Below are 13,839 nucleotides of genomic sequence, written 5' to 3'. Positions count from 1 at the left end.
ATTTGAAGGCTTGAAGCTCGAAAAGCTCGATGATCAAAGGCTCGAGCTTCAAGCAAGCAAGCTCAAGCTTTGGACACACTATAAAAAATGTTTAAAAAAATAAACCTTTTTTTAAAGTGTGTGATTATTTTAGAAAATTTCTTGAGAGCGTAGTAAATATTTTTTTTAATTTTCGTGATGAAATTTTTATAAGAAAAATAAAAAATGAATTTTTGGGTAATTTTTTTATTATTTTTATTAATTTTTACAGATTCTTACAGTTATTAAAATTTTTAAAATGGATATTTTTATTGTGTCTCTTTAAAGAACGTACATTAAAGTACTTTTTATGGCAAAAATCGCAAGAATATTTATAGTCTTCGATATGATTTATCTGAAAAAAAAAATTTTCTTAAAAAAAATTAACGGAAAAACAACAGAAAATTACTCACATTTTTAATACTTAAATGATTTTTTAAATGTTTCTTCAGGCTTTGCAAAGTTACAAAATCCTCGCCACAGATTTTGCATTTTTTGTGTGTCAAACAATGAATTTTGTAACTGTCTTTTCGATTGAATTTTTTAAAACATACATTACATTCAAAAATTTCTTCATTTAAGTGAAAGGTTTTTAGGTGTCTCTTTAAACTGGCGGTAAAGGAATATTTTTTGTGGCAAATATCACAAGTTAATCTAAAATCTTCCTTTGACATTTTTTTTTACATTAATTTCAATAAAAAGCTGCCACAATGACTTAACAATGTCAAAGATGAACAAAAACTGACAAAATATTTTTAAATTAGGTCAAAATTTTTCAGTTGAAGTTCTTTTGTAATATTTTTTAAAATTTTCCCAATTTAGGTATCTAATGAGATGAGTAATTAACGTTTACGTTTAAAAAAAACGTGTAAGTTAACAAGGGAAAACCGGTTCTCAATTTTGTTTCATTTGAACCTTTTTTTAGCGTCTTCATGTTTTGGCTTTTGTCCTTTATGACGTAATTTTATGATTTTTTGACCTGAGAATAATTTGTTTTTTTTTCATCGGGATTTTTTAAAATTTTTTGTAAAAATGTTTTGTATTTTAAAATGCTCCATTAAAAAAAAAATTCATTAAAACAAAAAAAAAAATATCGATTTAAAAGAATTAATTTTTTTCATTAATTAAAAAAATATAATTTTATTTAATTATATCAAATAATTAAAATGTTGAAAAATAATAAATTAATTAATAAAAAAAATAAAATTTAGTTAATTTTTTTTTTATGAAAAATAAATAAAAAAATAAAATAAAATTTTGTATCAAAAAAAAAAAAAAAAAGGTATTTTTTTAGGTATTTATTTTTAAAATAAAATATTTTTATTTATTTTTAATTTAATCTTAATATTTATTCAAAAAATTCGAATTAATCTTTCGAATTTCTTTGATGCCTTTTTAAATGATTTTTATATCCTCTTTCAAAATAAAACTCCTTGTCACATTTTTCGCATTTATATTGCGGTTTCACTCCGTGAATCACATTTTTATGCCGCGACAAGCTCTGAAATTGCGTAAATCGCATCTCGCAAATTTCACAAACGAAGTTCTTCTCCTTCAAATGGACAGTCTGAAGATGTCTCTTAAGATTAGTGGTATCTTTAAATGTTTTGTTGCAAGTTCCACATTTATATTTGTCCGATTTGGTTCTTGGTTTCGTTTCCGGCCATATTCCTAAATGAACTCCCATAATGTGAGTTTTTAAACTAGCTTTCGGATAATATTTCTTTCCACAAATATCACATTCGAATTTTTGATCGTCAGGCACTTTTTTGTGGACGAGAGAAATGTGCCGCTTCACGAGGTAAAATGCTGAAAAATATTTGCAACAAAAAGTACATTTGAAGTTTCTTTCATTCAGGTGAACGGTTCTTAAATGTCTTCTTAAGAGCATTCTATAATGAAAAATTTTGTCGCAAATGTCACACGGAATGTCTTCGCGAATTGGTGGATAAATTTTTTTGGGACGCGAAACCTTCTTTTTTCGATTTACGTAATTCAAATGTAGCTGAAGGTGGTGTCTTAAGGCGTCTTTTTGGGTGAATTTTTTTGAACATTTATCACACTCGAAAAATTTGCCAAAATGAAATAATTTCGTGTGCATCTTTAAAATTTGTAAATTAGAAACTTTTTTATGACAAATATCACAAGAAATCTCGGGATTGGCCTTTTTTGTGCTGTTCAAATGATTACTTTTTTCCTGAATATTTTCCTACAAAAAAATAAAAATTATTAAAAAAATAAAATTTATAAAAAAAAAATATTTAAAAAAAATATATATTAAAAAAATTACAAAAAATTACAAAAAATAGTAAATAAAAAATTGAACAAGAAAAAAACATTCAAAACATTTAAACCCACCCGAGTAACATTTTAAAATTTTTTTTTAAATGTAAAAGTCACAAATTCGATAATTGCTCCTCACTTTGAGAGAGATTTTAGATGTTAAAAGACGTATTTCTGTGTCTTTCTCTAAAATTAGGTGAGGAATTGACGAGAATTATTATTAAGAAATTGATTAAAATTAAGTTTTTTAAAATAAGGTACTTGCAAACAAGACAATTTTGTGACTTAAAATGAAAAATCTAAATTTATTCTACATTAAAAACAGGATCCATTTTGTATTTGGAAAATTTCAACCATCTTTAAAAATCCCCCATCGCGTTCAAAATTTAAAAAAAAAATAAAAAATTGTAAAAAAAATAAAATTAAAAAAATATATTTAATGAAGTTCTTAACTTTTAAAACAAATTTATATTGAAAAAAAAGAAAAAAAATAATTAAAAAAAAAATTAAAAAAATAATTTAAAAAAATAATAAACTATAAAGCATGAAACAAGTTCCTTATGAGAAAGAGAAATACATCCCTGATTAAAATGATATGGGTAACAGTTTGAGACTAGTTTTTAGTTTAATATTTAAGATTCAACACAATCGCCCAAATTTTTTTCGATTTTTTCGCCAAAAACTCGTTGATTTCAAAATTTTGTGGCAAATATAATATAAAAAAAAATTGGTAATGACTAAAATTTACCTTTTTACGATCCGAATGACTTTTCATGGGTTTTTCGAGATCCTTAACGTTCCCAAAGCTTTTATTGCGGATTCTGTGTTTTCCACGGTGCTCTTTTAAGTTGTCTTTTCGATTGAACTTCATGGAACAAAAATCACATTTAAAAGTTTTTTCTTTCGCATGAACGGTTTTTAAATGCCTATTCAAATTTCCAAAAAGTGAGAATTTTTGGTCGCAAACTTCACAGGGAAAAAATTCCAAGTGAACCCGATTAATGTGCTTCCTCAAGGTGTCTAAGTTAGGAAACTTTTCTTGACAAATATCACAAGTAAAAATAGAATCTGTTGCTAGAATTGGCTTTGAGGGCAATTTTTTTTGCTGAAAAAAAATTTTTTTGAAAAAAAAATCAAAGTTAGTCTTCTTAATAAATTTACCTTCTTCACTTTACTCGAATGATTTTTTAGATGAATTTCTAAGTTAACTTCTTTTAAAAAATATTTCGAACATAAATTGCATTCAAATTTGTTTGAAATTTTATGAATATTTATTTTATGTTTTCTTTTACTGCTTTGATTAGAAAACATTCTATTACAAATTTCACACGAATATCCCGAGTTTTCAGTCATTTTAAAAATTTTAACGTCTTTACTGAACAAAAATCAAATAAAAACTGAAGAACAGGTTTAAAAAAAAATTAGGAAAAAATGTCTTACCTGTGAAGTACCTTCTAATTTTAAAAAAAAATAAATTTTTACCTTTTTATTGTCATCGATCCTTAGTCGGTTCCCTTTTATTGCAACCAGTGCTACATAAAATTCCTCTTTTCACTATTTCAACTAAAATTCGTTGAACAACATTTTTTCGTGTACGTGCTCAAATGTACATGGGTACAAAAATTTCTACAACAACAACAATGACGAAATCTGAGGCAACATTAAATATTTGATTGCTACTCTTTTTTTTTCGACATATCACTCATCATAATAAAAAATCGTATGAATTTTATGATTTACAAATATTTTATCCACTTTTCTGCTCATTTTTATTGCGAAACAGCGAAAAAATTTTATCGCATCACCTGAGCAATTTCTCAAAAATCAATTAAAATTTACAACATTTTGCAAATAAATTAATTAATTTATATTAATAAATAAAACAATCGGTCGGTTTTTCTGTCATGACAGAAATATTTTTTTTTGTTCATATCGCTGTTTTTGTTGGCTCGTGCATGTTATTCCAATAAATTTAAAATAAATAATAAAAAAATTATTTTATGGAAAATGCAAATAAATGAACAAAATTTTTTATTTTTTTTTGTACTCGTCACGAGGGAAAAAACTTGTGCATATTTTGCATATGGGAACAGACAAAATGTGGCAAATGTGGGATTTTGCACCTGTCTGTTGCATTTTATTGCGTGAGCTTTGTGCATATAGTGCAAAAAACCACCGCCGTTACCGACATTACGTACACATGATTATTTGATGACATGTTACACAGTTAGAGGAAAAAAAGGGGTTGATGGTCCGAAAGTTTTAATTTTTTTTATTTAAAATATTTTTATTTTACGAAAAGTTGCGGCGGAAAAATTTAAATTTTTTTAGAGAAGAAAATTTTTTAAATTTATTTTTTTTTAATTTTATTAAAAAAAATCTATTACAAAAATAAAAATAATTAGTAAAAATTAAAAAAAAGGCCAAAATACAATTAAAAATATTAGAAAAATTATTTTTAATTTTTTTTAATTTTAATTAAATTATTGAGAACCATGTGTTACCAAAGCCGGGCACCAAGCAAATTAAGAAAAATAATGTTTAATTTATTTTTTTCTTAAATTTTTAATTATTAATTTTTAAATAAAAATAAAAAAATATATATAAAATAAATGGGGGACTGTATTTATTTTTTTTTGTCAAAAAATTATTTTTAAATAAAAATAAAAAAATTAAATAAAATGAAATAAATAAAATGCTTTTTATTGAATTCTCTATTTATTAAATGTAAAAATCATTGCTTTAAAAAATTTTAAAAATATCTTTAATTAAATTACTACTCAGACAAAAATTGAAATTATCGTAATTAAATCGCCTAAAAATTAAATAAAAAAATTTTCCAACGCAAAAAAAAAATAATTTAATAAAAACTAAAAGCTTATGCAAAAAATTTAGCAAATTCATCAAAAATTGTTTAAAAATTAAATTAATTTTTTTCTATTAAATTTTTACACTTTTGATACATTTTCAATAAATTAAACAACAAAATAAATTTCTTTTTCTACATTTTATTTAAATATTTAATTTTATTTAAATAGCTTCTTAGAATTTTTTTTGAATTATCTTAAAACCCAAAGTCATTAAAGGTTATACATCAAAACCCCAAAAGTATGCAATTAATATTTTTTAAAAAGAAAATTGAATAATTTTTCTTAGTTTTTATTTTCTTGGTATTTTTCAACAACTTATTTCATTTGTCTCGTGTCAAAAACCTTCTAACAATCAAAAGAAATATTCTACAAAAAACTCTAAATAAATTCCTCAAGCAGAATTTGAGTTATTGCGTTACAAAAAGTTAAAGATGCTTATAACTTGATCCGTTTACATCAAAATTAATTTCAACATATACTTTTTACACTTTATCAAATCCAATTATTCTAAAAAGATTACCCATCCAAAAAATAATGCAAATTTGCCTCACCTCAGTCCTCATCGCTTACTTTTTTTTTGCGAATTACATCAGACATAAATTTTTCTGCGAATACATTATCCCTGCTGCGCTGCTTTTTTGTTTTCGTATCGTTAAATAATGATTATCGCTTGAAAATTTGTTATTTTTTTCGGGTCACATCAATCATAATCGTATCGCATTTAGGCAGTCGTTGGTCTTATATTTTTTTGTTAAAGCGAGCGATAAACAAATGAAAACGATATTAATTTGCGATAAACGTTGATCTTTTGCTTTCACATATTTTCGAAGCAGGTACCTGATGTTCGTAGAGATGAATATTTTTTTCACGGAATTTTAATATGTTTAAAGGGATTTTTTTAAACTCTTTAAAATTTTTCAATTTAAATTTTTAAGTTTTTAATTTTAATTTTTTTTTTTAATTTAATTTAAATAATAATTATTTTAATTTTAATTTTTAATTTAATTTTATTTTAATTTTAATTTAATTTAATTTTAATTTAATTTTAATTTAATTTTAATTTAATTTTAATTAAATTTTAATTTAATTTTAATTAAATTTAATTTAATTAATTTTTTTTAATTTCGCCCTTAAAGGTTTTAATTTAATTTTAATTTTTTTTAAAAAAATTTAATTTTTTTTTTTTGTTTTTTGGATAAAATTCTAAATTATTTAATAATTTATAAATTTAATTAAAATTTTTTTAATTTAATTTTTTTTAGTTTTTTAATTAATTTATTAATTAATTTTTTTTAACAAAAGTAATTTTTTTAATTAATTAATTTTTTTCAATTAATTTAATTTAAATAATTAATTTTATAAAAATAAATAAATTAATTAATTGTCTATTTAAATTAATTTTAATTTATATTTTTAATTCAAAATTAATTTTTAAATAATTTATAATTTATAGAATTCAAAATCTTCTGATTTTTCCTTCCAAAAAAAATTTTTTTTGTATTTTTTATCGTCCTTAAAAATTTCCCGCCAACGAAACTCATACTTTTTTTCCACCATCGATGCTCATCGGTAAACAAAAATAAAAAAAACCCCTAAGAGGTGCGAAGATAAATTAACTCGACACTTGCAGAGATTTAGAAAGATGAATGAAAAGGGGTTCATTACGCGAACACAAAAAATGTGGAAAAAACAAAGCAAAAAATTACAAAGGAAGTCATGTTACAAATTCACACACATCGCATCGTCAATGAAAAATCAGTACAAAGCAGAAAAACACTTTGAGCTGACAAATGATACGATGCGAGGCGACAACATACAGTGACAGTGATAAAGTACACAAATTATAGTATTTTAATGCTCTATCAGATTCACCTGTGACTCACACACTTTCCACCTTTCATCTCTTTTTTCCATGGCTTTCTATGGAGAAAAAAAAGGAAACAGACAAAAAAGTATTACAAGCAAAAAAAAAAAGGAAAAAAAGCATAAATAAATATGAAATGTTGTCTTTTTTTGCTCCTTCTTTGAAATCCACTTACATTTATTTATGTTTTTTCTCTCTCTCTCTCTGCTTCAAATAAATAAATGAGATAAAAATGTTTGTTGTATTGAAAAAAAAGGGAATAAAAAATTGTAACATGCTACATAATATCAGCAGCATTGTTTGATACGAAACATTGCACAACACTGCGAGCATTCATTTTATATTTATTGAAGTAACATTTGTGGAAAATATGAATTTTACGATTTAAATATATACGTTTCGTTTCGGGTGACCTGGAGCAGGAGGTTGAGACGAGAGAATGAAAAAAAAACGCACAACGAAGAATATTGCATTTGCTGATATGGGAATAAATAAGTTTTCATCGTAACAACGGGAGCAACTACTACATTTGTTTTCAATTTTTCATATTTTTTTTATTATTTTTTTCTTTAATATATTTTTATTATATGCGCAGTCGGATTTTTTTTTCGAGAGAAATTCAAACACACGCAGACTTTTTATTAATAATGCAATGCAATAAATTTTTGTGATGGAAGGTATTTTTTTTTCGTTAGAGAGTTTCAATTAAAAGCGTACTTTTGGAATGAAATTTGGGGACCGGTTGATTTGGTTCTACCAAAGAAATGTATTTAAATCGCCTGAAAGTATGCAATTAATTTTATTTCGAAAGAAAATTATTTTTGTCCTTCTGTAGATTTGTAAAAAACTAAGAAGCCGTTTTTGGGAAAATTTTCTTGATTTTTCATGAATTTTTTGATTCATAAACCTTCTTAAAAATAATATAAACTAGTTTCAAAAAAATTTGGAAGAGACTTTTGAAGCAAAACTTGAGTTATTGCGTTACAAAAATGATGCTTAAAAATCCATACGAACTTTGTAACGCAATAACTCAATTTTTGCTACGAAAATTTCTTTTAAATTTTTTAAAATGTGCTTCTTTTAAGCTTTAAGAAGGTTTCTGAACCAAAAATTAGTGAAAAATAAAGAAAATTTTCCCATAAATGGCTTCTAAACTTTTTTTATGAATCCACAGAATTACGAAAATAATTTTCTTTCGAAATAAAATAAATTGCATACTATTAGGCGATTTTTAAAAAATTCTTTGGTGGATCCAAGTCAACCGATCCCCAAATTCCATCCAAAAATACGCTTTCAATTGAAATTCTCTTACGAAAAAAAAACTTCCATCACAAAAATTTATTGCATTGAAACTTTTTATGAAACCAAAGAAGTAAAAAAATAATTTTTTTATGAAATTAAATTAATTGCAAATTTATTTAAATTGAATTTAAATTTTAAAAAATAACATTGATTGCATACTTTTTGGCGTTAATTTCTTTGTGAAAAAAAATTGTTGGGTAGAACGTAGTTTACGGGTCCGATAAAATTTTTACAATTTTGAATTTTTTGGTTCAAAATCAAAATTTTATTTAAATTTAACCTTAAAATCTCAATTTTCTATTTATTACAGCTTTTTAAGCTTCAACTACGTGTCAAAAGGCGTTTGAAACTTTTTCTTCTCATTTTTTTCCATGAAGGAAAATCACCTTTTCAAATCACTGCCAAAGGCGATTTTCCATCCAAAAGACGGCTTTTACATCCCTTTTTCTGGTCTTTGCACCTTCGTTTTTTCATCTTTTCTTCTCGACGCCTTTTGATGTATCGCCGTTGCCTTTCTCATCTTCTAATATTACAAACGACATGAAAATAACACAAAAAAAAAGTAATTTAAAGGTTAACGTTGTTGTTTACGTAGTTTCTCACGGAGTGTAATAATATTTTAATTCAATAAGAAAATCTGTGTTTTCTCGCTTCTTTCGCATCGTTTCTTCGCTCGCTTCATTTTATTGACAAACAAACCGAACCCGAACTCGAATGTGTTTACTGAATAAATAAACAAGTCAACAAGTGTGTCGTTTTTCAAATATCGGTCACAATTACCCCTTTTACCCGTTTTTGTTGGCGGCGGCGATGATCTCGGCAGCGATAGACGGATGTAAATTGATTTCCTTTACGATTATTGGCAGTAACTTTGTCTTCGTCTTCTTTTGGCTTTTCTCAGGGCAGAAAGATGATGAAAGAGGAAATTTATTTAAAATCGATCCTTATGCATTTCAATTTGTTTTGGAATGCATAAAATACGAGGAAAATGACGTAAATTGTCTAATTTAAAACAATTTCTATGAAGAATTTTCTTGCCAGAGTTGAGGTACAGAAAATTATATAGAAAAGATGACGAGAAATGTAATAATAATATTGGATGTCATTTCAAATAAAATGTTGTCATTCAAATTTGACTATTATATTTTGATTGTTACTAAAATTACAAAACTTTGTTGACCTGGAATTTGAGATGATTCGAAGTTGAGTTTTAGTAAAGTATCAGGCGTCTCCATTTTTTGACATTTTTGTCAAATAAGGAAAATTTTTTAGTTTTTCCTAAGTTTTCATGAAAATTCGAGGAAATTGAGATAAATTCTTCTTAACTTTAAAAAAAAAACTAAGAAATTTATTATAAATATTTTGAAGCAATTTTCGGGAAATTCAGGAAAATTCTCATTGAGATCAGGAAAAATTTTGGAAAACTCAAGGAAAATTTGTAAAAAAAATAGTATTAAATCAAAAAGAGATGAAAATATATTTTTAAAAATTAAAAAAAAAATATAAAATTTAGAAAACTCCGGAAAAACTTGGGAAATTCAAAAAAACTTAGAAATTATGGTAAAACTTTGAAAATGTGAGGAAAAACTTACAATACATTTTTTTTCAAATTAATTGAAGATGAAACGATTAATTAGAAAAAAAATCACAAAGATTTAAAAAAACTGGGAAAATTTATGAAAACTCTTGGAAAATTCTAAAAAAAAAATTTTTTTTCCAACTTGTTCAATTTGTCAAAAGCTATGAATTTATTTTTATTGATTTGACCTTAATTTAAATTTTTTATTAAAAACTTTTATTTAAATTAAAATTAATTAAAAAAATATCCAACTTTGTAAATTACAAAAGTTAATTAATTGATTTTTTTCAATAAATTTTTATTTATTTAAAAATATTTTTTTTAATACTTTTCCATTTAAAATGCATTAAAATCTCTTTTAATTTAATAAAAAAATATTCCTTCTCACTCCATTCGACATTTTTTCAATGAATGTAAATGTAACTTATTTTAGTTTAATTATTCATGAAAGAAAAAAGAAAATCTGACATTCCATTAAAATTTTGCATTTTTCTTCCATTTTTTTTCTTTCTAGACGAATCCTTAACATGCAACGTATGCGATCGAGCTTTTCAATGCCATCGACAACTAGCGTCACATCAGCAGAAGAAACGACACTTTGGGTAAGTTGAAAAAAAAAAAATCCGAAATAATTAAGTGTGGGCTTTTCGACTGAGTTTTTTCGTGTTCGAGGTAATTTCGTCGTAAATACAACGGCTTATAGTTAAGATAAAAGACAGCTTTAACAAGGAATCACTTAAGAATCCATTTAGACGAGTTACGAAGATATATAATGATAGAAGGATTATAACGAGAAACGAACGACGCGAAAAAACATGTAAAAAGAGGAAAAATATCAGATTTAATAATAAATTAATGATTTTTTTTTTGTGTGTGTAGCTCGTTTGTTTTGTTGCTGTTCATTAAGACGTGAACGACGAGCTTGGATTACGAATCAATAAATTTTGTTAATTTAGACATAATTGCAATTCGCAACAACAGAAGATTAATGAAACTTTTTTTTTCTTTGTTGCTTCGTTCACTATAAAAAATTATGTCTCGTAAACCAAAATGTCGGAAAGACATAAAAGTTAGTTAGATTAGATAGCAACCAACAAAAATTATTATACATTGGGGCAATTTTTTGGAATGTGAGCTGGGTCGGAATTTAGGCAACCTTAAGTACGTATGTGCATTGGGATGAAACTTGAGAATGTGCATTGGGCCATAAATTCAAAATGTGCATAGGGGCAAAATTTCTGATTGCGAATTGGGACATAATCTTAAAATGTGCATTGGGTCATAAAAAATTTATCAGAACATACATTTTGAAAATTTTGCCCAATGAACATTTTAAAATAGCACCCCAATACGAATTTGAAGATTTTGTCCCAGTGCACAATCTAAAATGTTGTCTTAATGCACATTTTCAAGTTTCGCCCCAATGCATATTCTTAACTTTGTCCTAGTCAATTCTCAATTTTTTCTGTAATGCACATTTTTAAATTCCAACCCAGTTAACATTTAAAAATATTGCCCCAATGCACAAAATTTTGTTGGTTGATTTTTTTTAGTATTACGACAACTAAGGAAAAACTTCATTTAACTCGGTTTTCAGGCATTTTTTTTAAACTTTTTAAAAAATAATAAATTACGTTAGGCAGTAAAGTAAACTTTTTCCCATCAATACATCCAGAGGAACTTTTTTTATTTATTTATTTTTTTTTTGTTGTAATTCGAAATAACTTTAAACATAAAATTATTGATAAAGTGCTTCGTTCCGTGATGCAGCAACATCCGAACAAAAAGAATTTTTTATCATAAAAATTAAATTCGTTTATATATATTTGTTCATCGTCATGCTGTTTCTGCTGCAGCATCAGCAATAACAAAACAACACATTCAAGGGGAGAGACTCGTAAAAGCAGAAAAACAGAGACACACAAGAGCGGAGAGTTAATTAAATACCAATATTGTGTTTCGATGCGATCCCTTTGAGAATTTTACTCATTTTTTTTTGTTGAATATTTTTTTTTTTCCGAAGCACGAGGATGGAGGTCACTTGTAAAAATATCCCAAAAGGGAATTCAGCATGCATGAAAAATAGTAAAAAATTCAAATGATAAGTTCCGATTTCATTAAGTTTATTTTTTTTACGCCTAACAAGTCAGGCTTTAATGAATGACTTGGGAACGGAAAATAATAGAAAAAAAAGAGGAAATGAAGCAAGTAGGTGTGAGAGATGGAAAGGTTAGGAAATTAAAAAAATAACATGAGGAAGTTTTTTTGAACGAAATTGACTTGAGCGCATGTTTAGTCAATTTTTAACTAATTTTTTCTGAATTAATTTTAAATTTCCCTGTTTTTTCTAAATTTTTGTACAATTAACTGTAGATTTTTTTTTTACAATTTTTATTTTTTTAATAACTTTTCTTTTTTAAAATATTTTTTTCAGAATTTTGAAAATTATTAAAAAAAAATCTAAAAACTTTAAAAAATTAATTTAAAATCATTAATTAATAAATTATTATTAAAAAAAATAAATAATTAATTTTTTTTTTCATTAATTTTAATTAAATTAAAATTAAAATAAATAAATAAAATAAAATAAATTTAATTAAAAAATGGATTTAATTTAGATTTTAATTTATTTTTTTAATTAGTTTTTCTTAATTAATAATTTATTAATTTAATTAATTAATTATTTTAAATTAAATTTTTAAGGTTTTTGGATTTTTTTTTGAAAATTAAAATTGTTTGAAATTAGTTAAATTAATTTTTTTCTCAGAAAAATATTAAAATTAATTTTTAAATATTTTATTATTTTATTATTATTTTATTTTATTATATTAAAATTTAATTGAAAATAAATAATTAAAAAATTATTTAAATTTTTATTTATTTGAATTAAATAAAAAAAATAAATTATTAAAATTAAATTAAAAAAAAAAAATAAAAAAATTTTATAAAAAATTATAAAAGTCAATTTCTGATAAATTAAGAAAAAAACTTTTGGTCCAATGAACAATTTTCTCGCATAAATGCCTCTCAACAAAAAGGTTTAATAAAAATATTGTTTCATTCTAATTTGCATTCGACTTTGAATTCGCGCATATTTTAAACAAATTATATCGAGAAACCTTTTGTAAAAAAAAAATCATGCCTCAAGAACACCGAAGTTTCGCTCGTTACGCAAAAGTTCATTTCAAGTTCAATTCCATGGAAAAAAAAATTCGAACATAAATTTTAATAAATCATCAAAGTTTGTTAATAATTGCCCGTAGGTCGAAATATTATCGGATTACAAAAACTATGCAGCGGCTTGCCATTGTTAGACGAATATTTTTCAACATGCGTCACTTCCAGGCTTTCATTTGTAAAAATGATCAAATTTCAAATCCCACTGAAACGAAAGAAAAAAAATATTCCGATTGTTCGAAACTGATATGATACGAAAAAAAAGGTTAATTCGAGGCAATATTTTTTTTCTGTACTTTTTTTTAGAAGAAATCCCAAAAAGTTTTAACTTTTAATATTCTCGCAATTGTGTAACTTTTCATCGTTTTCGTCTCAGCACTCAGACACGAGAAATAAACGAGTGTGCTCATAAATAATTTTCTCGTGAAGAGTGGAGTGAGCTTCGTCTTACTATGAGAGTATTTAGTGTTGGCACAACATATTTCATGATATTTGAACATGAAAATAAATGTAAGGAAGAACTTTTTTGCGTTTCGTATTTCTTTCTTTTTTTTTTCATTTCTTTTGGAGGAGAAGCGAAAAAAAAAGTTAGTAAAGCGAATGAACGACGCGAAGGCAATGGCAATAGTAGATATCATGAAATATTCATAAATTAAAAAAAAGAGTAAAACTTTTTCATCGAAAGAAAATTATGATATATTGTTGTTAGTGAAGAAGAAAAAGAAGAGGATGACGTTCGTCGACGA

The 13,839-nt window shown here is 24.8% G+C and overlaps 1 protein-coding gene across 1 annotated transcript in view; it reads left to right on the top strand.

Moving 5' to 3' along the window:
• The window catches only part of LOC134834911 (GATA zinc finger domain-containing protein 14), a 30,153-nt gene that overhangs the window by 13,747 nt on the left and 2,567 nt on the right, over positions 1-13,839 (top strand). The window contains exon 3 of the mRNA XM_063849717.1: positions 10,431-10,518. Coding sequence (XP_063705787.1) covers positions 10,431-10,518 — 88 coding nt within the window. The remainder of the gene's footprint in view (positions 1-10,430; positions 10,519-13,839) is intronic.

The sequence above is a fragment of the Culicoides brevitarsis genome, chromosome 3 (genome assembly GCF_036172545.1).
Source record: "Culicoides brevitarsis isolate CSIRO-B50_1 chromosome 3, AGI_CSIRO_Cbre_v1, whole genome shotgun sequence".
NCBI classification, from domain to species: Eukaryota; Metazoa; Arthropoda; class Insecta; order Diptera; family Ceratopogonidae; genus Culicoides; species Culicoides brevitarsis.
The sequence above is the reverse complement of the archived record's forward strand: the minus strand, read 5'-3'. Positions and strand labels throughout refer to the sequence as shown.